The sequence below is a fragment of the Mobula hypostoma genome, chromosome 2 (genome assembly GCF_963921235.1).
Source record: "Mobula hypostoma chromosome 2, sMobHyp1.1, whole genome shotgun sequence".
NCBI classification, from domain to species: domain Eukaryota; kingdom Metazoa; phylum Chordata; class Chondrichthyes; order Myliobatiformes; family Myliobatidae; genus Mobula; species Mobula hypostoma.
Genome location: NC_086098.1, coordinates 239,433,256 through 239,459,403, shown reverse-complemented (window position 1 = coordinate 239,459,403; position 26,148 = coordinate 239,433,256). Strand labels below are relative to the sequence as shown.

The window sequence follows — 26,148 nt, the reverse complement described above, 5'->3', positions numbered from 1 at the left end:
TTATTATACTGTATTGATGTCACAAAAGAACAATTTTCACAACATACTGTATGCATGTCAGTGATATTAAACCTGATTGTAATTCTGATTTAGGGTAAATGAAAGTCAGCTTTTTCCACTGAGGTTTCGTGAGACTAGAACTAGAGGTCATGGGTTAAGGGTGAAAGGTGAAAGATTTAAGGGGAACCTTTTCACTCTGAGGGTGGTGAGAGTGTGGAATGAGCTGCCAGTGGGAACAGTGAATGCGGGTTCGACTACAACATTTAAGAAGTTTGGATAAGTAAACAGATGGAAGGGATATGGAGGGCTATGGTCCAGGTGCAGGGACTAGGCAGTATAACAGATTGGTACAGACAGATGGGACAAAGGGTCTGTTTCTTTGCTGTACTGTTCTATGCAGACATCCCACCTCTCCCAGAAGTTCCGGGAGACTCCCGCATATTAATAGTGGCTCCCTGATGCCTGCAAATTATATACAATGTCCCGGAAATTGATTTTTTTGAGAGCGAGTGTGAGAGAACGCGTGAGAAAGAGTGAGAGAGCGAGCGCAAGGGCAAGAAAGCAAGCGCGAGACAGCGAGAGCAAGAAAGCAAGCGCGAGTGAGAGCGATAACGAGAGAGAGAGCATGAGAGAGCGAGAGCAAAAGCAAGAAAGCAAGCGTGCGAGAGCAAGTGAGAAAGCAAGGGTGCGCGAGAGAGAGAGTGAGAGCAAGAGTGAGAAAGCAAGCGCGAGAGAGCGAGCGCGAGTGAGAGCCACCACGAGCGAGAGAGCACACGCGCGCGAGAAAGAGCGAGAGTGTTCCAAAAAAAGGAAAATATGAAACGTACGTCACCCCAGACTACACTAAAGTGTATCCCTGCCTAATAGGGGTCAAAAATACTGACAGTGTTGCTCGCTGCACTGTTTGCAACAGTGACTTTTCTATTGCCCATGGTGGGGTAAGACTGTAAAAGACATGTTGAGGTGAGTTGGTGTCATTCATTCATTAGCATAGCTAATGTTATTTAAACTAGCTGGCTAGCTGCTAAGGAGCTACTCTATTGCAGACATGCCATCTCTCCCGGAAGTCTCCCACAAATTGATGGTGCTACCTCCCTGAAATGAGTTTTTGCAGAGTGGGATGTCTGTCTATGACTAAGTGATGTTACTAGTGTGGTGTTGGATTAATGAGGTCTGTTCTAAAGTATTGTAATTGCAGAAAGACTGTCTCATGTTTCCACTTGGTCTGAGAGGCCAATAATTTTATAAATTTCAGCACCGCTGCAAAAAACAATGGAATGGGACCACATGGATTATGCTCCGAACATTTCACTGCATAAAAAGCAGATTGGTTTCTTGGTTTCTCCTGTGATTTACACTTTTGTGACACAAGGCTCCAAAATTGTTCACCGCCCTGCCTTAGATCACCAGTTGAGGGAATGCTAAACAAACTTGATTTTCATCAGTGTTTAGCCTTACCATTGGAACAGGTTTAGCCACAAAACTACTATGGCAAATTGCCCCTTCATGTTTATCCAAGTTCACATAACACTGACTTAGAACCATGGTTCTCACCCCTTTGCTTACAATTAGTTAAACAAGTGTTATTACCAACTCATCTCACTCAATCACAGGTCCAGAGTGCATGCGGAGACAACATTTCTTATAATGGGTGAATCTAGGACCAGAGGGCATAGGGACGTCCCATTACAACAGAGATGGGGAGGAATTTCTCTCGCCAGAGGGTGATGAATCTGTGGTATTCATTGCCACAGAAGGCTGTAGAGGTCAAGTCACTGGGTATATTTAATCAGAGGTTGAAATGTTCTTGATTAGTAAGCATGTTAAAGGTTACAGGGAGAATGGGTTGAGAGGGAAAGTAAATCAGGCATGATTGAATGGCAGAGCAGACACAATGGGTTGAAGAGCCTAATTCTTCTCCAATGTCTTATTTCTGCCCCTCTGGGGATTATCTCCATCTGACTGAACTTCTAATGGAGGGCTCATTGGGAATGCCAAGTATACTTTTCTACAGGTCTACATACGTCTACAGATATACTCTTGAAAGTATCCTGACTGATGCACCACAGTCTGCAAGCACAGGAGCTTAAGCTGCAGAGAGTAGTGGTCATGGTCATCACAGACACATTCCTCCCCACCATTAATAGTATCTACAGGAGATGCTGCCCCAAGAAAGCAGCCTCTATTATCAAAGATTCCCACCAGCCAGGCCAGGCCATGCAATCTTCTCGAAACTACCATAGGGCAGCAGGTACAGAAGCTGGAGGTCCCACACCACTGGGTTCAACAGCTACTTTCCTTCAACCAGTCAGTTCATGAAATAACCTGCATAACCCCAAACACCACAATTTAGCAACACTATGAACACTGACTACTTTGCACTAAAACAGACTGTTTTTATTTTGTATTAATTGTTTTCTAGAAAAAAAAGTATAATTTTATGTTTAATTTATTTTCTTATGAATTGTTTATATGATGCTGTGTGCCTGTGATGCTGTTGTTGCAAGCTTTTCATTGCACCAGTGCATACTGTATGACAAACTTGATATAACTTTAGCAAACTTTTCAACAATACTAAAGCTGCATCATACCCTCCAAAATCTTCAAGAGAGAAGAAAGAGACTGTGTGATTGTACACAAGAAATAAAGAAAAACAAGATCTAATTATAGTTGAGCTTTATAAAATCCGGATACAAATTCTTTAGGGGAAGGGAAAGGGAAAGCAGTTTAAAGGGTAATGATTCCCACTCACCTGAGACACCTCATCAATGTTTTTCCTCAACTGTTCCATATCCTTCTGATACTGGGCTGTAAGCTCTTCCATTGCTTTATCATGGCTGCTCACCTCCTCCTTCAGAACCCCTTTCAGGGCAGTCAACTCCCTTTCTTTCTGCCTTAAGATGTCTTCCACTGTCTGTTTTGCAGTAGCAATCATATCCAGCTCCTCTTTCGTTCTCGCCAACTCCTGTCAAAAGAAAGTTATACAGAGAGGTCATCCTTGTCCCTGTGCTTATGTTTTTATGAAAGAAGTGCGAATTAGCCCCACCATCTTCTGATTTAACAACAGGAAGGGGCATCCTTTCAAGATACACAAGTACTTGCAAGTTATGACATAATCTGCTTCTACTATTATTTAAGACACTGCATTCCATATCATGCTTGATGGACTGAAACATTATGAACTTCACTCATGTCTTTGTCAATCAAGTGCCTTGGTTACTGACTCTGCTGTTTCTCTCCATCTACTCTATTTCCTCAGTAATTCTCTCTCTCACTCTCATAGTAAATTTACATATTTATAAATTTCATGGACAGCCAGAGACTTTTGCCTCAGGGTGGAAATGGCTAATACAAGGAGCATAATTTTAAGGAGATTGGAGGAAAGTATAGGGAGGATTTTAGAGGTAGGATTTCTAAGTTAGTGGTGGGTGCATGGAATGCCCTGCCAGGGATAGTAGCGGCAGATACATTAGGGGCATTTAAGAAATTCTAAAGATTGGCACATGGATGAACAAAAAATGGAGGGCTACGTGGGGATGGGGGAGGAAGGATTAGATTGATGTTCAGAGTAAGTTAAAAGGCCAGAACAACATCATGGGCTGAAGAACCTGTACTGATCTATGATCTATGTTTTGTACTATTTTGCAACTTATGGAAACTTGTGTATTGCACTGTACTGTATCCATGAAACAACAAATTTCATGACATATGTGAATGATAATGAACCTGATTCTGATTGAATAGCTTGGGGTGGTTGACACGCAGAAATAACCTGGAGAGCTGTACAAGGAAGAAAATAGAGGGCTCTGAAACTTTGAAGATAGAGAAAGGCAAGGTGAAGGCAAGAAGAAATTTCAACACAGAACAGTAAAAGGTGGGAGAACTAGCAGTTAGATGGATTCTTATGAGAATGCAATCTTGGAAGCGAAGCTGGATAAGACTGCCAGGGATATAGAGGCTTTGTTTTTTTGAGGAAGCCCTGACCGCACTTTGGAAGCCTATTAAAAGTTCAAGCCTCAAAGTAAATTTATTATCAAAGTACATATATGTCATCTTATGCTACCCTGAGATTCATTTTCTTGCGAGTATTCATAGTAAATATAAAGAAACACAACAGGATCAACAAAAAAAAACTACACCCAAGACAGACAGCCAATGTGCAAAAGACAACAAACTCCAAATATGAGGAAAAAAGAAAACAATGATAAATAAAGCAATAATAAGCAATAAACAGAAAGAACATGAGATGAAGAGTACGTAAGTTGTGGAAACAGTTCATTATGACTAAATGCTAATAACTGGTAATTAGCTTGTTACTGTCACACATACTGAGATACAGTGGAAGAACTTCATTCAGCATGCCACTGGTACAGATTTTCACATATCAACACATTGAGATAGTATAGAGGGAAGAGGATAAATATAGAATATAGTGTAACAGTTAGAGAAAGTGCAGTGCAGGTACCCAGTAAGATGCGGAAGGTAGCACTCTTAACAATATTTTCCATTTTTCCATATTTTCCATAGTACTGATGACAGAGGGGAAACACATTAGGTGGAAATTAATACAATTTTCCCCTCACATGATCAGATTGATGCCAGACGTGTAACAAGTTGCAGAGGGCTACCGCTAGAATGCTCAGTCCCATAACTTTTCATGTATCAAGTGCATACAACCATTTCTTGATATCACAGCTCTGTAACAGTAGTGATCTCAGAAAAAAACTTGACGTGGAACATCCACTATGTACCTCAGCTAAACATGATTATTGGAGTCTGCTGCTATATCCTTCACACTTCACAATCTCCAGGACCAACTACATCTGCAAATCTGGAAACTATGACTTGTGTGCCCAATTATAGTTTGTGCGTCTGTCAAACCATAAACGATAGTCTAGGTGAACACACAAGAACAAGAAAATATGGGTAAATACAGGCCACCTGACCCCTAAGGCCTGCTCCATCAATCTTGATCTGCCCTAGGGCTCAACTCTACTTACCTACTCATTTTAAAATACAACATGGAGTAGGCTCTTCCAGCCACACTGCCCCAGCAATCCCCAACAAACCCTGATAAACCCTAACCTAATCACAGGACAATTTATAATGACCAATTAACCTACCTGGTACGTCTTTGGACTGCAAGAGCAAACTGGCGCACCCATTCCATGGGGAGGACATACAAAGACAGTGCCGGAATTGAACTCTAGACTCCAAGACCTTAAGCTGTAATAGTATTGCGTTAGCTGCTACGTTACAGTGACGCCCAACTTCTATGCAAGTTCCCTAAATCTTTCAAAAAAAAAAAAAAAAATCCATCTCCCTTCAAAGTACTACAATTCTCCTGGACAAAGTTTTCCAGAGATTGATCACCCTGTCCTCTTGATACAAATCCTTCCACTCAAAATTTCAAAAGCGGTAATAAAAATGACAACCATGGGTCCAAGTAGTAATGGACACAGCTTCCTCCTTACTGCCGTTTGAGTTATGCATCCTTCACAAATCTATTTTTATACAAATAAAATTCACTCCTATAAGAAATAAAATGAAATGTAAAAGAAAAATTGAATTTTGCTGTTTTTTAAAATTTCTAGTCACTCAAAAGAGTGGAGCAGTAAGATTTGGAAATTACATCACATCGATTTGGTTGGCACCCACAACCCAGTCCTTTCTTTGTCACGGCCACTCCATCTTAGAGTGCAATGCTACCATACTCTTCATCTGTGAGGTATTTTCTCAGACTGTTCCTTGTAGTAATCCCTCAGTCTTCACTCCACTTCCACTAATTTACTGGACCTTAACCCGTTACCCTCTTTGTCACCATCATTCTTTCATCAAACCTGACCCTCAAATACCATTTCTTTCCCTGATATCTCCACTTCCTAAAGCCTTTCCTACTCCACAAGTCTTGCTCATTAGTGAAAATGCCTTTCAGATAAGACTACAGCAGCACTGCACTCTTAGATGTCGGTTCTTGCGACATTAGGAACAGCTTCTTCCTCTCTGCCACCAGAGGTCTGAATGGGCTATGAACATTGCCTCACTATTTGTCATACCTACAGTATATTGCTACCACAAAGAAACAAATTACAGGGCACATGTCAGACTGATTCTGATTCAGACTGGAGAGGGAGTGGCAAAGGAGGGATTCATCGGCAAAGGCCAACCCAATTGACATTGACAGAGTCATAGTCATACTTTACTGATCCCGAGGGAAATTGGTTTTTGTTACAGTTGCACCTTTAAATAATTAAATAGTGATAAAACCATAAATAATTACATAGTAATACGTAAATTATGCCAGGAAATAAGTCCAGGACTAGCCTATTGGCTCAGGGTGTCTAATCCTCTAAGGGAGGAGTTGTAAAGTTTGATTTGATGGCCACAGGCAGGAATGACTTCCTATGACGCTCTGTGTTGCATCTCGGTGGAATGAGTCTCTGGCTGAATGTACTCCTGTGCCCAACCAGTACATTACGTAGTGGATGGGAGACATTGTCCAAGATGGCATGCAACTTGGGCAGCATCCTCTTTTCAGACACCACCGTGAGAGAGTCCAGTTCCATCCCCACAACATTACTGGCCTTACGAATGAGTTTGTTGATTCTGTTGGTGTCTGCTACCCTCAGCCTGCTGCCCCAGCACACAACAGCAAACATGATCGCACTGGCCACCACAGACTCGTAGAACATCCTCAGCATCGTCCGGCAGATGTTAAAGGACCTCAGTCTCCTCAGGAAATAGAGACGGCTCTGACCCTTCTTGTAGACAGCCTCAGTGTTCTTTGACCAGTCCAGTTTATTGATATGACATGATGATGTCATATCAAAACTTTATTGCCTCACTGTAGTGAGTTATTAAAAATAAAACTTGACAAAATGTATCGTTTCTTTTCCATAAGCAACGTCCATTCCCATCCTTACCTTAATGTCTAAAGTTGGCCTTAGGCGGGTCAATTGGTCTTGACCAATGAAATGGGTCAACACCACAGGACTACATCCTGTGGGGGAAATGAATCACCATTTATAACATGGGATTCAATGGAAAAAAGGGGTTCCAGTTACAGAAAAAAAACAATACAGATGGCTTTTTAGGATTGCAATCCCTTGCATTCCTAGAAATCCCTTAACATCACATTAATGCCATCCACAGATACAATTCCTTTCAATTAGAGTTAGTTTTAGTCTGATTGAATAAGAATACATTAATGGACTTCCCACAACCTAACCAAAAATCACAATTTAAAACCCAGAGTTAAATATATAAAAACACCAGTAATGAGAATGGCAAAAAAAAAAAAAAAAATTCACTTTCTTTCCTAGGAGGCAATAGATGAATAATCAGATACTAAATCTGGTCTTATTCTCATTGCTACCATCTGGCAGGAGGCACAGAAGCCTGCATGCACACACTCAATGTTTCAGGATTCTGAATGGACAATGAACCCATGTACACTACTTCACTATTTTAAGGTCCAGTACACTTATTATAATTTCTTTTTATAAAGCATTACAATGTACTACTGCTGCAAAACAAATTTTATGACATTATGACATATTCTTATTCTAGTCTATATTGTAGAAAAGGCTTTTTATATTTCCTACTTTTCTTATGATATTTCACTTGTTTTACCACCACCCACCCCGACTCTTTTTCCTTAATAGGGCCCTCAATGGCAATTAGTTAATAGCATATTCTGATACTGTTGATCAAGTTGATCCAACTACATGGTTAAGGATCCTTATCTGACTAAATAAAGTGGGTAAGAGAGGAAAAAAACATTCTGGTTCATTCATTTCAGGAGGAGAAATGCAAAGAGGAAATTTGTGTGGCGTAAGCTGTGTTTTTCCTCAGAACTCAGATGGTTTATTTGAATGAGTATTCAAAATGAAAAGTCACATACCTGTAAAGTTTCTTGGTCGCCACCACCTCCTGCAGATTTCCTTATCGTTCTCAGTTCTTTCTGCAACAGTGACATTTCTTCCTGCAAATCTTTCATTTCAGCTTCCAATGTATCCTTCTCCACCTTCACTTTCTTCAAACTAAGGAGAGAGTGAAGAAATAAATTGCAAGGCGAAGCACCCATGTGCAATCTTGGGCTTTATAAATCTTGAAAGGTGCTGAATGTTTGATTAGGGGGAACATTGGCTATATTATCTCAAGTGTAGATTAAAGATTATTTGTCACATGTACATCAAAACATACAGTGAAATGTGTCAGTTTGTGTCAAATAAGATCACGAGGATTGTGTTGGGGGCAGCCCGCAAGTGTCACCATGCTTCTGCGACCAACATAGCACATCCACAGTTTACTAAACCTAACCTGCACAATCCATGGAATGTGAGAGGAAAGCAGAGCACCCAGAGGAATTGAACCTCTTACAACTGGTGCTATAAAGTGATGTGATAACTGCTATGCTACTGTGCTACCCGCCTTAAGATATTAGAAGACATCATCAGAAAAACAACAAATCACCATAAATTGTGCCAGTCAGAAAAGGAGAACTATACCCATACTTAGGATAAATGTTTCATAATGGTGAAAACAGTGATCAAGATTTGAGCTGCAAACCCAGGGAAAATTTAAACTTCTGAACCATTTAACAATGGGATGTGAAGCTAGAGCTGGTGACAGCAGGAGGGATCAGAATTCCAACACCTTAATTCAGGCTTGAAGAAAAATAATTGAACAGCTGATCTCAGACAAGCCAAAGCTAATGAAAATAATTCAAGACCAATTATTGTCATTTTTTCTGCTACTGAAGTTCTGAGAAAGGGGTTTAATCAAAAGGACATGTTCTTGTAGACTATTTTGTTTACAAGAATGCAAGGGGTTCGTACGTTCTCCCCACGACTGGGTGGATTTCCTCTGAGTGCTCTGGTTTCCTCTCACATTCCAAAGACATACAGCTGACAAGGTTAAGTGGTTATGGGGGTAATTGGACAGTGCGGGCTCATTGGGCTGGAAGAGTCTGTAACTGTGTTGTAACTCTAAATAAAAAATAAATAAAGAGAGTCACAGACATACAACAATAAATGCCTAAACAACACCACCAAATTAAATCAGGAAACTACATAAATAAATGGGATAGTGAAAGCCAGGAGGGACAGAAAAGCTTAAGAGGGGAAATATATTTGAAAAATGAGGAGCAAAGAGTAGGAAAAACAAATTCTGCAAGTCAAAAAAGGTATTTTATTTATTAGATAGTTGGGGTTAGGGTATCCACGGGCACAAGTACAACACTTGGATGTCATTTAGGCAAGTTTGTGTATAGAAAAGGTTTGGAGGGATATGGGACAAAGACAAGAAAATGGGACAATGTCAGGGAGGCAACTTGGTCAGCATGCACAAGACGGACCAAAGTCCCTGTTTATGTGGTGTAAAATTCTGACTTTAAATGTATAACAATGTGAAAAGCAGCTGTCTTCAAAACTTATACTTGTTTTTGAGAAGATCTCAAATAACCAGCGACTTATAGCAACCGCCATAATGAATGATTGCAGCACTGAAGTAAATAATTATACAGAGTTTGGTACATCAGCCTTCGGCCAGATAAGCAAGTTGGAACTCAGTGACAGCTGTAACTACAGGCATCTCTTGTTTGTGAGCCATGTGCAAGAATCCTTTCAATGAGGCACTCTACAATCTGATTCTCTTTGATGCTAAACACATTAAATTGAGTGGTCATTAAAGTTCAAGTGTGTTTACATAAGATTGGGCTACATACATAGCAGTTATTTCACACCCAACCTCACTCCCATCCTGTCCCACTCTAGCATAGGATAAATTCCTGAGTTCTGATGAAGAGTCTTTGAGCTTTAATATTAATTGTTTCTTTTTCCACAGATGCTGCCTGATCCAGAGCTTCAAAAGTTTAAAGTAAATTACGCAAGTACATAAATGTCATTGAAAACTGCATCAAAGAACAGCCCCTTTGGCCCACCTAGTCTGTGCCAAACCATTTAAACTGCCTAGACCCATTGACCTACACCTGGACCATAGTCATCCATACCCGTACCATCCATGTGCCTATCCAAACTTCCCTTAAACATTGAAATTTAAACTGCATCAACCACTTGCGCTGGCAGCGCATTCCACACTCTCACCACCCTCTGAGTGAAGAAGTTTCCCTTCATGTTCACCTTAAAGATTTCATCTTTCACCCTTAACCCTTGACTAAATCTAGTTGTCGTCTCACTCAACCTCAGTGGAAAAAGCCTGTACTCTCTCTCTACCCCTCAATTTTGTACACCTTTATTAAATCTCCCCTCAATCTTCTACATTCTAAGGAATACAGTCCTAACCTATTCAACCTTTCCTTACAACTTAAGTCCTCCAGATCTGGCAAAAATCCTTGTAAATTTTCTCTGTACTCTTCCAACCTTATCTCTTTCCTCTAGGTAGGTGACCTAAACTGCACATAATACTTCAAATTTAGCCTCAGAAATGTCTTATACCTGCCATACACTATTATTTTCCCCCTTAACCAGGGCCTCAATTTATCTCGAAAACCAAGGTTTCTAAATCTGTTTTCCTTGCATTCTATTCTGCCAGGCACATACAAGCTTTGTGCTCTCAAAATTTCACTTTTGAAGACCTCCCACTTACCAAGTACTCCTTTGCCAGAAAGCAGCTTGTCCCAATCCACAGTTGCCAGATCCTTTCTGAAATCAAAAATGACCTTTCTCCAATCTAGAACCTCAAACCGAGGACCAGACCTACCCATTTCCGTAATTACCTTAAAACTAATGGCATGATGATCACGACATGCAACGTGTTCCTCTACACATACTTCTGTTAACTGCCTTATTCCCTGATAGATCAAATATTGCACACTCTTAGGACATACATATACTGATTAAGGAATCGTTCCTGAATACATTTGACAAACTCTATACCATCTAGTCTTTTTACAGTATGGGAGTCCCAGTCAATATATGGAAAGTTAAAATCACTTATCACAACCTTGTGTTTCTTGCAACAGTTTGTGATCTTTCTAACAATTTGTTCCTCTAAATCCTGTGGACTATTGCATGGTCTCTAATATAGCCCTATTAACATGGTCATACCTTTCTTATTCTTCAGTTCCACCCACAAAGCCTCACTAGACAAGATCTGTGTGTCCTGACTGAGCACTGCAGTGACATTTTCACTGACTGGTAATACCATATCACATCTAAAACAATGGAACCCCAGAATATTGAGCTGCCTGTCCTGCCCCTCCTGCAACCAAGTCTCACTAATGGCTACAACATCACAATTCCATGACCCCAGCTCACCTGCCTTTCCTACAATACTTCTTGCATTGAAATATACGCAACTCAGACTATTAGTCGCATCATGCTTAACCCTGAGGTCTGAGGTCTTAACAATATCTGTCTCCACAACCATTCTACTATCTGTTCTGGTATTCTGATTCCCATCTCCCTACAAATTTAGGTTAAACTCTGTTGGGTGGGGGGGGGGGTGAGGTCAGTGGGGATAAGTTCTCACTACCTAGTAAATGCTCCCAATGGCATGCATCTCAATTAGCTTCTGACAACCAAGACCAATTCCTAGCCTTTACTTGTGAATTAGCTACTAAGCCTAGCAAAACTATTTCTACTAACATACGAATGGGCTAAGCTGGGTTACTGTGTGCCTCAAAACCAGTCACTTTGTGCAGATGGGGCTCGTCAGCTATGGTTGGCAGCTCATCCAGAAGGAAAACTTAAACCTCCACTGCCTTGCAGCTATACCCACTCATAGGGAAGGCTTCGGGGTTAAATCCCAAGGAAACATCCAGAGCAGGGATCCCTAAAGCAGCCCTATGTTGAGTGCAAACCTGACTGGCAACTCCTGCAATGCCACTCGTGCCAAACTGTATTGGTTCTGTTGTTCCTTTGGGTTCATCAGCTCCATGGATAGGGGGAGCCTGCTGTATGGACAACAACTTGCTCTCCATATCCTATTGCCCTGGATATTGTATCGACTGATCGTAGACAGCTAGGGTGCAAAATCTATGAATGACCGCAACCAATGGAGGCCTCAAACATGCTTTAGGGGATGCAAGAGAAGAAGTGAGGAGTGAAACACAGATTAATTTTCATGCTCTTACTCTTCAATGTTATTCTGGAGTTCCTTTCTGTTCTTCTGGTAGAGTGAGTGTAACTGAGTCCTCTCCTCTATATTCTCCTCCAGCTGGATTCGTAGGTCCTGCAGTTCCAACTTGTTTTGGTCTTTCTCTGCTCTCAGCTGCTGACATTTCTGGAGAATTGCAGGGTAAGGAGGGAGAAGGTGGTGAGGCAGAAAAATTAAGAGTTCATCACTTTTAGCAAATAGTGTAATCAGAAGACTAAATACATAGAACTAATGGCTGATTTGTGTTGAGTAGATGAAGACAAGTCCTTCTGCTGTTTCCTCCTTTTTTGTGTTATACTGACCTTGGAAGCCTGGTCTTCTCTTGTCGGCACTGCAACTACTTGTGAAATATACAGTGGGTTTAGTCCCACAGGGAGACACACAGACTGAGTGTTCAAAATTCAAAGCCCAGTGGGAGCACTTCTGCTGCACACTGCATACAATAGAATACTACTGCTCTCTGTAGATATTTGAAGTTGGTCCATTAGTTCAGATTCAGGAACCCACTGATGTGGTTGAAGGTGAGGGTTGGCTAAGAATCCCACAGTACACAGAAGGCCAGATGTAGTGACAATACCATTCAGCAGAGAACGAAGATATTTGATAAATTCCAATTAATCAAGCCTCAGATTCAAAGTGTGATTTAAGTAGATAACCTCTACACCTTGCACTTCTTGAATGAAATTAGCCCTGCTTTTATTGGGACATACACCCTTTCTTTAATTACAAATTAACAAATTAATAGTTACAAATTAAAGCACTTTCATTAAGTACAATAAAAATAAATTCATTGCTTTGAACATCTTTTCTGGATGCAAAAATAAATAGACTTTTGGTTCAGGTTCGCAGTCAGCAATCCTCTGGAAGAGGGTTATAATGTAGGGCATATCGCATCTACAGCCCCAGTGCAAACATGAAGGAGAGCTGTACTGTCAGGGGTACCAGCTTTTGAATAAAATATGAGGCCTGCTCAGCTGAAATGCATCCTGCACAATTTTGGAGTTACCATCAGTGCCTGGGCAATATTTATCCCTCAAGCCCTGTTGTGGGAGGAAATATCCATAAATTGCTACTTCATTTTCCTATCTAAGAAATGACTTTTTTTCAAAAACATTTTAATAGACCATAAAGCCCTTAGGGATACACCCTATGGTTGGGCAAGGTACACAAAAGAAAACAAGCCCTTTAATAAAATATGCAGTCACCTCATTCTTCTGCTGCTATTTAGTAGCTTGCCACTAGATGATGCAGCAGAGACACTTCATGTTGCTTCCATGTTGTCCAATGCAAAGGAAAATTTATTGTCGAAAGCACAATTCCATATACGCACAGGTGCAATGAAAAAACTTACAGCAGCATCGCGGGCGCAAAGGATATAAACAGAACAAGGAAAACAAATAATACACATTTCTTACAAGATAAAAGACAATCGGAAGAAAAAAATGCAGTCCATTTTAGTGGAAAGAATTGAAATGATTTTAGTGTTGCTAAATAGTAGTGATTAGTGTTCTGCTGGTTGGTTTTAGAGCCAAATGAATCTGGTGGTGGTAGTAAGATTTCAGGCTTCTGTACCAATAGAGCAACAGGCTAACACACTAGGCAACAGGAATGGAATGCAAAGCTATCAACAATGCAATGCAGCTAATTTTTCCTTAAAACAAAACATTCCTGGGATGTCCAGGAATGTCTGATTTAATTATCCTCTTTGAGTATTGGGAATCATTTATTCTTCAGCAAACGAAACATAAAACGGTACAGGTCCTTCAGCTCACAATGATGTACTGACCCTTCAATCTACTCTAAGATCGATCTAAACCTTCCCTCCCACATAGCCCTCCATTTTTCTATCATCCATGTACCCATCTAAGAGTCACTTAAATATCCATAATGTATCTGCCTCCAACACTACCCTGGCAGGGTGTCCTAGGCCAGCGGTCCCCAACCACCAGGCCGCGGACCAGTACCGGGCCGCAAAGCAGGAGCTACCGGGCCGCGAGGAAATGATACGAGTCAGCTGCACCTTTCCTCGTTCCCTGTCACGCCCACTGTTGAGCTTGAACGCACGCGAGGTCATTACGCATGCGAGGTCATTACCCACGCGTCATCCATGTCAGCACGGGAAGGAGATCAACTCCTCGAGCTTGCAAATGACGACGGGCTGAAAAGTATGTTTGACATAACATTTCTGCCGGCATTCTGGATCAAAGTCAAGGCTAACCATCCTGAGATAGCCACAAAAGCACTGAAAACGTTGCTTCCATTTCCAACATATCTCTGCAATGAATGCAACGAGAACTAAATTGCGGAATAGACTGGACATAAAGAACCCCCTTCGAGTATCGCTGTATCCCATCACTCTTCGATGGGACCGTCTTGTTGCAGGGAAACAAGCCCAGGGCTCCCCCCGATTCAGCGATATTGGTGTGTTTCAATGACTTTATATGTTCATACGGGGAAAATATGTGCTGTGTTTAATATCCAAACATTACTTAAAATGATGCTATTGAATTATAAGTGACTTATATAACCATATAACATTCACAGCACGTAAACTGGCCATCTCTGCCCTTCTAGTCCATGCGGAACGCTACTCTCACCTAGTCCCACCGACCTGCACTCAGCCCATAACCCTCCATTCCTTTCCTGTCCATATAGCTATCCAATTTTTCTTTAAATGATAATATGGAACCTGCCTCTACCACTTCTACTGGAAATTCGTTCAACACTTACTTCAAGCTCCCCTGTCCTCCCCTGATAATTGACTTATCGCTATATTCATGCGAGGAAAATATGCAGTGTGTGTTTAATGTTAATTTCGCTAGATTAATCCCTTTTATAAATGAAATTGAGTGTATTAGCACCTAATCACCTATATTCCGGTCGTGATTAACCCCCCTCCCGGACAGAGTCGCCAAAAACGATTTGTTGAGAAAAATTGGCACAAACACGCATTCGCTAGTCATGCATGCGCACTGGTGCCCACACAAGGCTTCATGGTTATTGTAGTATTTTTTGGGGGTAAGCTCAACGTATTTGACTGCTACTCTTGTCCGTTGACAACCCTAGCCCCCCAGCCCCCCCGCCCCCCCGGATCGGCCGGTCCACAGTGCAAAAAAGGTTGGGGATCCCTGTCCTAGGCGTCCACAATTCCCTGCGTTAAAAAAAAACTACTTGGCGTCCTCCCCTATGCTTTCCTCCAATCACCTTAAAATTATGCACCCTGGTATTAGCTATCTCTGCCCTAGGAAAATGTCTCTGGCTATCTAATCAGTCTATGCCTCATCCTGTAAACCTCTATCAAGTAGCCTTTCATCCTCCAAAGAGAAAAGCCCTAGCTTGCTCAATCCATCTTCATAAGACAACAAAACTCTTACAACAATTTAACAACCCAATCTACTGTCAGAGGATATGGTCAGACAAGAGCAAAACGCAAACCAACATTGGGCAGAGCACATTAGTTCTCAAATTTTCTCAAGAGACAGAAGATTGCCAGGTTTAGCAAATTCAGCAGCAGAACTTGCAGAAATGGGTTCAAAACTCCCACGTACCAGGTTACAGGTTTGGTAGAACTGCGCATGGAATATGGTGCAGAAAATGGCAGGAGGAGAACAATGTCTGGGACAGCACGACAGTGTACTGGTAAGCACAACACTTTACACTACAAGGGACCTAGGATCAATTCCTGCTGCTGCCTGTAAGAAGTTTGTACGTTCTCCCCATGACTGTGTGTGTTTCCTCCAGGTGCTCTGGTTTCCTCCCACATTCCAAATACATAATGGTTGATAGGTTAATTGGTCATTGAAAATTGTCCTGTGATTAGGCTAGGGTTAAATTGGGGTTTGCTGGGCAGTGCAGCTTGAAGGGCCAGAAGGGTCTCTTCTGTGCTGTATCTGAATAAAAAAATTTTTAAATGGCAAAGGTTGCTTGAAAGTCAATGCATCACAGGAAAAATAGTTCTTTTTAATATGCCTTGTGTATTGTTAGAGTGGATAGATAAATTACTCTCACCACCAGTAACAGACCAAACTCTCCTATACCTCATTAGTGTTACAATTTTTCTATATTTGAAAGTGCAGAATCTGAATTTGTATTTTCATGTACTCTCCCCCCATGTGTACGAGTTCAATTTAAATATCACATGGTACGCTCATAGCCTCACTAAAACCTCAAAGTATGCACACACCCACACTCACTAAGGAGCTGGTGGTAGACCTCAGGAGAGCTAAGGTACCGGTGACCCCTGTTTTCATCCAGGGGGTCAGGGTGGACATGGTGGAGGATTACAAATACCTGGGGATACGAATTGACAATAAACTGGACTGGTCAAAGAACACTGAGGCTGTCTACAAGAAGGGTCAGAGCCGTCTCTATTTCTTGAGGAGACTGAGGTCCTTTAACATCTGCCGGACGATGCTGAGGATGTTCTACGAGTCTGTGGCGGCCAGTGCTATCATGCTTGCTGTTGTGTGCTGGGGCAGCAGGCTGAGGGTAGCAGACACCAACAGAATCAACAAACTCATTCGTAAGGCCAGTGATGTTGTGGGGATGGAACTGGACTCTCTCACGGTGGTGTCTGAAAAGAGGATGCTGTCTAAGTTGCATGCCATCTTGGACAATGTCTCCCATCCACTACATAATGTACTGGGTGGGCACAGGAGTACATTCAGCCAGAGACTCATTCCTCCGAGATGCAGCACAAAGCGTCATAGGAAGTCATTCCTGCCTGTGGCCATCAAACTTTACAACTCCTCCCTTGGAGGGTCAGACACCCTGCGCCGATAGGCTGGTCCTGGATTTATTTCATAATTTACTGGCATAATTTACATATTACTATCTAACTATTTATGGTTTTATTACTATTTATTATTCATGGTGCAACTGTAACGATTTCCCCCTGGGATTAATAAAGTATGACTATGACATAAAAATTTCACTCATTAATAAATCACCACAGCTTATAATAGGATTTATATTATAGTATAAATTATAATAATATTTAATATAATTACTATAGTCCTGATGAAGGGTTCTTGCCTAAACCATCGGTAGTTCACTCCTTTCCATAGATGCTGCCTGACCTGCTGAGTACCTCCAGCATTTTGTGCATGTTGCTCTGGTTTTCCAACATCCACAGAATCTCTGGTGTTTAGAATAATATGGCTTTTGGTGTCTTTAGGGCTAATGATGCTTTCTTCGAATGTGCATGCTAGTGTCAGAAGAACTCATTATATTACGAACATGTTATCAAGTGCACTGCTATGCCAGGAATCTGAAAGGATACCCTCCCCATCCTACTGTTGTGCCAAGAACTTCCCGGAAGAATAGAACAGATAAGGTAATCTGATTAACCCAAGGCAACAGCTGCCTACAAGAACAACAATCAGCACTGAGATATGGGGCAGCTAAACAGAGGGCTTCTATTATATTGAGTTAGAGGTGCTGAGAGAGACCGGGGGATTCGGGCAACACGTAAAACAGCCACTGATAGTAACCAGTATTGGCCCATATTCATCAGGCTGACCAGGATACACTGCTGAACCCAGTTACAAGCAAAAAGCAACACTCTCTCCCTGCACCAGTCCTCACGGACAACTTTTTAACATTGCCATGTTTCCCTGGGCACAAAATAATGTAGCCATGAAATTACTGGTTCAGTGCTGCTGGAATTCCAGCAGTGGGCAGGACTTCCTGCCAGGTTCCAGACACAGAAGGATGTAGACCGAAGACTTTTGGAATTATTTTTTTTAAAGTAGGGTGGGGTATTTACTTGTGACGACTACTCAGAGTCCAGGAGCAAGAGCATTGTACAAATCAGAACTCTGCAGGGTAACACTAAGTGGATGCCAGTGTAGGATAATTGAGATAATGCAGGACTCTTGCAGCACAAGACCATAGACATAGGAGCAGAATTAGGCCATTTGGCCCTGAGAGTCTGCTCCGCCATTCCATCATGGCTGATTTATCCCTCTCAACCCCATTCTCCTGCCTTCTCCCCGCAACCTTTGACTAATCAACAACCCATCAACTTCCATTAAATATACTCAATGACATAGCCTCCACTGGGGCAATGAATTCCACAGATTCACCACCCTCTGGCTAACTAAATTCCTCTTCATCTCTCTTCTAAAAGGTATGTCCTTGTATTCCGAGGCTGTGACCTCTGGTCCTAGATGTCCCACTGTAGGAAACATCCTTTCCACATTCACTCTATCTAGGACTTTTAATATTCAATAGGTTTCAGTGAGTCTCTCCCCCCCCCACCTTCTAAATACACAATGCCCAATGAAAACTCAAATCACATGATTGTGAAGTACAGAGTGCTTACTGTTAATTCTTCTTCAAAATTTTGCTGCAATTCTACGACCTTTTTCTCTAAATCATTCTTCTGCGCAGCAACACCCCTAAGATCAGGTGATAATTCTGCATACTGAATGTGGGGGGGGGGGGGGAAGAGAAAAAACAAGAAAATTAGGTGAAAATTAGCTGTCATCTTTCAAAGCTGTATCATGGTGGTGCTATATGCTTTAAGGTGTCTCAACTTGACATGACTACAGCACTGTGTAGAAGAAAATAACTAAGCAAGATTTTTAGCAAGAGGGTAGTGAATCTGTGGAATTCAATTCATTGGGTGTGTGTGTGTGTGTATATATATATATATATATATATATATATATATATATATATATGGCAGAGGATGATAGGTTCTTGATTAGTCAGGGTGTCAAAGAGTGTGGAAAGAAGACAGGAAAATAAAATCAGTCATGATGGAATACTGGAGCAAGTTTAAAAGGCCTAATTTTGCTCCTGTGTTTTATGGGCTCATTCTTAATGGCATGAAAGGAAGAGAAATAGTGAACTGTCCACAAGCCTGTTCAAAGTGAGCCACGCAACATGTAAACAGTCCTTTGGCCAAGCAAGTCGACACAGCCATCAGGCACACTGATCGAATTCTATCCTGCCCACATTCCCATCAACTCCTTGAAAAATCTACCACCCACTTACACAACAGCAAGCCAGTAATTTAGTAAAACTACTTTGTGGCACTAAGAAGACATCTATCTGGTCACAGGGAAAAGTGTAAAATGTCAATAACTGGGGTACGATATCAGGCAGCAGCTCTAACTGTCAGCTGCACCATTACATTTCTCTTATAATTCTCAATTTCAATAAAAAAATAGATATTATGTACTCAGAATTAATGTATTTATTTTACAATGGGGAATCATGTACAAAGCTACAATTTGGAGATATTGTAGAAAAATGAAAAAACAAATGAGTTTCATTATTTTTGAGATCCAAAGGAAAATCATGAAACTTATTAAGGATATAGACAAGAAAAGTTTACAAGTAAATTAGATCCATTGAAATCAATAGCTGAAAAGTAAATTTAAACACAAATCCAAGGACACACACTTAAATTTACATAAAGCTTTCCGTGGCCTTAACACAAACAAGAGAAAGTCTGCAGATGCTGGAAACCTGAGCAACATACACAAAATGCTGGAAGAACCCAGCAGGCCAGGCAGCATCCACGGAAAAAAGTACAGTCAACGTTTCAGGCCAAAACCCTTTGGCAAGACTGGAGAAAAAAAGCTGAGGAGTAGATTTTAAAGGTGGGGGGAGGAGAGAGAGAACCACCAGATGATAGGTGAAACCTGGAGGGGGAGGGATGAAGTAAAAAAGCTGGGAGATGAGATGAGAGAGGGAAAAGGGGATGGGAAATGGGGTATTGATGAGGGGGTTGAGGGGCATTACCAGAAGTTTGAGAAATCGATGTTCATGCCATCAAGTTGGAGACTACACCTCATCCCACCTTACTACTTGTAAAAACGCCATCCCCTTTTCTCAATTCCTCCATCTCTGCCACATCTGCTCTCAGGATGAGGCTTTTCATTCTAGAACAAAGGAGATGTCCTTCTTTTTCCAAAGGGGCTTCCCTTCCTCTACCATCGATGCTGAGCTCAACCGCATCTCTTCCATTTCATGCACATCTACTCTTACCCCATCCTCCCGCCACCCTACCAGGGATATGGTTCCTCTTGTCCTCACCTACCACTCTACCAGCCCCAGCATCCAGCACATAATTCTCCAAAACTTCTGCCACCTCCAATGGGATCCCACCACTAAGCACATCTTTCCCTCCCTTGTTGCCACCCCACCCCCCACTTTCTGCTTTCCACAGGGATTGCTCCCTATGCGACTCCCTTGTCCATTCATCCCTCCCCACTGATCTCCCTCCTGGCACTTATCCTTGCAAGCAAAACTAGTGCTATGTCTGTCCCTACACACCTCCTCCAGCACTACCATCCAGGACCCTAAACAGTCCTTCTAGGTGAAATGACACTTCATCTGTGAGTCTGTTGGGATCATTTACTGTGTTGAGTGCTCCCGGTGAGCCCCGACTTAGATTGGGAGACCGCTTTACTGAGCATCAGCCAGAATAAGCGGGATCTCCCAGTGGCCATCCATTTTAATTCCACTTCCCATATGTCCATTCATGGCCTCCTCCAGTGTCGTGATGAACACCTTGTAATTCCACTTGGATAGCCTCAAACTTGCGGTATTGCCTCCCAAAGCCCACTCCCTTCTCCATTTCCCATCAACTTTTCCCTCTCTCTTCACCTCACCAATCAACTTCCCAGTTCTTTACTTCATCCCTCCCCCTACAGGTTTCACCTATCATTTGGTGGTTCTCTCTCCCCACCCCCCCCCCACCTTTTAAATCTACTCCTCAGCGTTTTTCCCCCCCTCCAGTCCTGCCGAAGTGTTTCGGCCCAAAACATCGACTATACTTTTTTTCTCATCAATGCTGCCTGGCCTGCTGAGTTCCTCCAGCATTTTGTGTTGTGGCATTAACACTCTTGAAAGGTTTTGAAATACAGTTCCCTGTTGCAGAATGGGAATTAGAGTAGACAGTTTGCACAGAATTACGTGGCAATAAACAGCTTGGAGATATCCACTGAGAATTAAATAATGGCTAAGACACCATGATAGCTTTCCTGCTCTGCTTCAAAGTATTGCTTTGAAGAGGATGAAGAGGAGACCTACTAGGATGCAGCCTGGATTAGACAGCATGTCTTATGTCGAAAGGTTGAGTGAGCTAGGGCTTTTCTTTTTGGAGAGGAGGAGGATGAGAGGAAACCTTACAGAGGTGTCCAAGATGATGTGAGGAATAGACTGAGTGGTCAGCTGGAGGTCTCTGTCCAGGGCCAAAAGAGGTGTGTGTGCATGCGCATGTGTGTAGAACGCCCTGCCAGCAGTGGGAGGAGAGGCAGATACATTAGGGACATTTAAGAGACACTTAGACCGGCACATGAGATGATAGAAAAATGGAGGGTTATGTAGGAGGGAAAGGCTAGATTTATCTTAGGAGAGCCCTGTCCACCATGGGTAAAGCACATCTACACAGAGTATTATTGCAGGAAAGCAGCATCCATCAAGGACCACCATCATCCTGTATCACTCACTCTTCTCGCTGCTGTGATCAGGAAGGTGGTACAAGAGTCTCAGGACTCACACCACCAGGTTCAGGAGAGGTTATTACCCCTCAGGGGTCAACTTCACTTGCCCCATTACTGAACTATTCACACAACCCATGGACTCACTTTCAAGGACTCTTCACCTCATGTTTCAATATTTATTGCTTATTTATTTATTATTTTTTCTTTTGAATTTGCTCAGTTTGTTGCCTTTTTCCACACTGGTTGTCCGCCACATTTGGTGCAGTCTTTCATTGAATCTATTATGGTCACTGGATTTATTGAGCATGCTCACAAGAAATCCAATCTCAGCATTGTATATGGCAACATGTGTACTTTGATAATAAATTTACTTTGAACTTTGAAAAGCCCACATCATAATGGGCCAAAGGGCCTGATATACATTCTATGAAATTTCTTATATATTTTTGAAAGAACAAATGCATCATAGTTGTACATCTTTATTATGTGGAAGCCATCTCATTGAGAGATATCATTAGGGCCAACATTCAATATTATAAAATTAACTTTAATTCAAGAAAAAAATTTAGAGACTAAACGAGTACCACCCTTACTTTGGTGCCTTGGAGTTTGTCAAATACAAGGTTTGCTTTCTTCTTCAGGAAATTGTCACTCTCAATGCTCCTAGGAATGAACATCACAGTGTTAGGAAAAGTAATTTAAACACGCAACACGACTAAAAAACTTAACTTGAATGGAGAAGGGATGTGTACAAGATTTTCAATTTTTCAATTTTATGGGAAGATATTAAAGACAAAGATTAAAGATTTAAAGATTAGCTTTATTTGTCACACGTACATCGAAACATACAGTGAAATGCATTATTTGTGTCAAATCAAATAAGTGAGTATTCTGCTGGGGCCAACATAGCATGCTCACAACTTACTAACCCTAATCCAAACGTCTTTGGAATGTGGGAGGAAACAAGGGCATCAGCTGGAAACCCACGTGGTCACATGGTGATTGTACAAACTCCTTACAGACATTGGTATATTGTGTACTTGTATCCCCACATTCCTGTGTGCACTGTCACTAGATCAGAGAATTATCATCCAGCAAAAATTCAGAACTCGTGGGTAGGTGCAAAGGAAGTTCTATCAAACACAATCCTAATGCTCAACCACACTAAATTGCGAGCTGAGGCTTCAGCTGGAAAATTAGACTGGGCTACTGCCTAGACCATTAAAAGTTAAAATGAACACAATGCATTAATTACTTCAAAGACATGAGGTAATGTGATAAGTGGGAAGTACAGACATTGGCATCTACAAAGAGCAAAATGTGTCTGGTTGTGATGCCTTTGGTCTCCAGTAGCTTTGCCAAGTTTAGTGGTCAATATTCAACTTTGTGATTGACTGCAAACCAGCTGTTCACTGCCATAGAAATAAAACTTGGACAGTTTCTGTAACTGGGGGCTGACTTACTGCACTGGGTACAGAGATGAAGTTTAGACTCACTTGAGAAAAAAATGGGCAAGGATAGGATTGCCATGAATGACGGAATTGTTGAGGCTCAGAACATTATATAGAGATGAAGGGAAAATGAAGTCAAAACATTTACTTTACATAGGATTATATATGTACAAGGTCAGATCATACCCTTGAAACGAACCCATTTTTAAGCTGTAGTTAAGTCTCCTTCCACATTCCCTCTCAACTTTTCTTTCATGTATTCATCCAACTTCCCCATAAAAATACTCATACTATCAACTCCAATCACTCTCCATAGGAGTGAGTTCGAAACAGATGTCGTTTTTCTTAAATTTTCCTGTTGACTGCCTTGTATTGACGAGCTCCAGTTTCGGCCCCATGAGTGTAGACACCATGGGTGTTTCCCTTTCACAAATCCTCAAGGCCACTACTCAGCTCAATTTTTGATGTGTCTAACCTTACACTTTTGGTATTGGGAACTTACCCTTCCTTTAGTAGACTGAAAATTAACTGCTTTGTAAGCTCCTCGTTAGCAAGTGAGTGTGCTTTCTGGTCCTTCAAAAGGTCAGGAGTGCATTTTAACTGTAAAAACAAATAAGAATTTTAAAAGATAATTCAAGACGCCATGCATTCACATTTCCACAAATATCTTGCTATATGATTTTGAGGATTGCGGTTCAATGAATAGAAAGAAAAATACAAAATATTGTCCATCAATTTTCTCTATAATCACAAGGCCTCATTCTTACGAAACAAGGATTTAGATATATTATCTCATTGTAAAGTCAAAGTCTGTTATCAATTTTCTCTCAACCTTATTGAGGACTTGGACATGGAATCCCATTGCAAAGTCAAATGCTGCTTTCGTCTCTAGTCAGATGAAGATTATGCTACCTCTTACCTTGAGTGAGGAGGTTGGAGCTCAAGTTTTACCACAGAGACACGAGGACAAAAATCCAAGCCTACAATCTAGGCATGGTAAGGGAGCTGGGGCGGGGGGTGGGGGAGTTTAAATGGGGTATTGAACCAAGTGAAAAATCCTATGGCCCTGCTTCAGAGCGGTTAGAAGAATATCTTAGCCAACATTTATTCTTCAATCAACATCACCGAACACCAAGTATCTGCTCGTCAGATTACTGCGTGTGGAAGCCTGCTACTCACAAAATGGCCACCACATTTCTCATACTACAAAAAAGATGAAATTTCAGAAGCACAATCCAGACTATAAAGATTTAGAGGCATCCAACAGTTGTGAAAGGTGCTATATAGATACAAGCCTTTTCTCTCTGAAATATTAATTACAACATGGATCAAATAAATGGAGTGTAAGCGAAATCTATGCAAAATATACAAGAAAGAAAAGTCCTTTCATCAATTGATGCATACATTTCAGTTATTCAGTTAACTGGAATAGAAAGTATTTACCAATGTCTATTGGGTTAACTGATTTCATAATATCTAATCCAATGAATTCTTGCACTCTAGACCCACTCTGGAAAGGTGGGTTTCTTTGTGTGCGCTTTACACAGTCACGCATGCTGAAAGCCAAGGGCACCTGTGCAAGGAAACTAGCAGTTCAGCTCTGATGCCATCTGCAGTTGAAGCCTATCAATAGTCCACTACATGAGAAAGTTTCAGATCAGAAGGCCTTTGCAACTCAGCAACAGTCAGTCACTTTGAGAACTTCAGATGGTAGGAAGAAGGTGGGGAGTAGATTGTCAGGCAGTGAGGATGTTACTAACTACAAGGATAGTATGAACAATTTTATGAAGGAAAAAGGGAATAAGAAAGGTGTGTCAAGTAGCAAGTACTGAAAAATGTACAGATATATAGGGCCTAGTTTCTGACTTTAAATGACTAATTATAGTAATCTCACAGGATTTTACATGTGGCCCAATCCTCAAATGGACATGGAGTAGATAATGTACTGTTTTCAATATTTCTGGGAACACTGCAAATTTCAAAGTAAATTTATTACTAAAGTACATATATGTCACCATACACTACCCTTAGATTCATTTTCTTGCAGGCTTTCATAGTAGAACAAAGAAATACTATAGAATAATTGAAAAGCTACAAAGACTGATAAACGACCAGAGTGCAAAAGGCAGACAGCGTTATTTAGTGTTTTAGTATTATTAGTATTTTAGTATTATTTACTAAAAAATAATAAATAAATTTCTAATAAATACTGGAAACGTGAGTTGAAGAGCTCTTGAAATTGAGTCCATAGGTTGTGCTCAATGATTAGTTCAGTGTTGTGGTGAGTGAAAATGTCCACATTGGTTCAGAAGTTTTATGATTGTAGGGTAATATCTGATCCTGAACCTGGAGGCATGCGACCCAAGGCTCCTGAACCACTTTTCTGATGATTGTAGTGAGAAAAGAACATGGAAGAAGAGGATTTTACAGATAACCATCATAATGTAGTGTTTTGCTTAGGATTTCAAACAACACTGAAAAATTAAGTTGGAAAAAAATGACAAATTCATCCCATCATCTCAAAAACAGTGTATTAGTTAGCCATTAATTGACCAATTACATACATAAGCTATAAGATCCAGCAGAGGTGGAGGACTGGTGATGGAGGTGCATACTTATGAAGAGTTGCCCTTCACGTGATGGGGTACACTAAATTAATGCCACACCAGACACAGAAATAGCCTGCTCTTACACAATGACTGGAATACAAGGAAGAAGTTTTGCCACCATGAAACAAAACCTTAGTTGGACCACTCATGGAGTGCCATGAGCAGTTCTGGGCATCTTCTTTAGGAGAAGCAGAATAGCCTGGAGGAAGTGCAGCACAAAATTTATAATCATGCCTAGACTTTAAATATTAGATTACAAAATGAGACAATGCAAACTAGAACTCGATCCTCCTCTATGTCAGTGAGACCAGACATAGATTGGGGGATTGCTTTCTCGAGCGCATTAGCTCCATTCGCAAAAGGCAGAATTTCCCGATGGTCAACCATTTTAATTCCAACATGACAGCCTATGGCCTCCTTTACTGTGACAATGAGGAGCAACACCTCATATTCCATCTGGGTAGCCTCCAGCCTAGTGGCATGAACATCAATTTCTCCAACTTCTGG

The 26,148-nt window shown here is 41.3% G+C and overlaps 1 protein-coding gene across 4 annotated transcripts in view; it reads right to left on the bottom strand.

The window, feature by feature from the left end:
* Nucleotides 1-26,148, bottom strand: part of LOC134342973 (cingulin-like) — a 133,102-nt gene that overhangs the window by 51,268 nt on the left and 55,686 nt on the right. For 3 of the 4 annotated variants that reach the window (XM_063041723.1, XM_063041724.1, XM_063041725.1), the window contains exons 3-8: nucleotides 23,535-23,632; nucleotides 22,175-22,244; nucleotides 18,446-18,547; nucleotides 12,098-12,246; nucleotides 7,904-8,042; nucleotides 2,753-2,965 (exon numbers count right to left, since the gene is read on the bottom strand). In XM_063041723.1, coding sequence (XP_062897793.1) covers nucleotides 2,753-2,965; nucleotides 7,904-8,042; nucleotides 12,098-12,246; nucleotides 18,446-18,547; nucleotides 22,175-22,244; nucleotides 23,535-23,632 — 771 coding nt within the window. The remainder of the gene's footprint in view (nucleotides 1-2,752; nucleotides 2,966-7,903; nucleotides 8,043-12,097; nucleotides 12,247-18,445; nucleotides 18,548-22,174; nucleotides 22,245-23,534; nucleotides 23,633-26,148) is intronic. The other variant, XM_063041726.1, reaches the window with a different exon arrangement.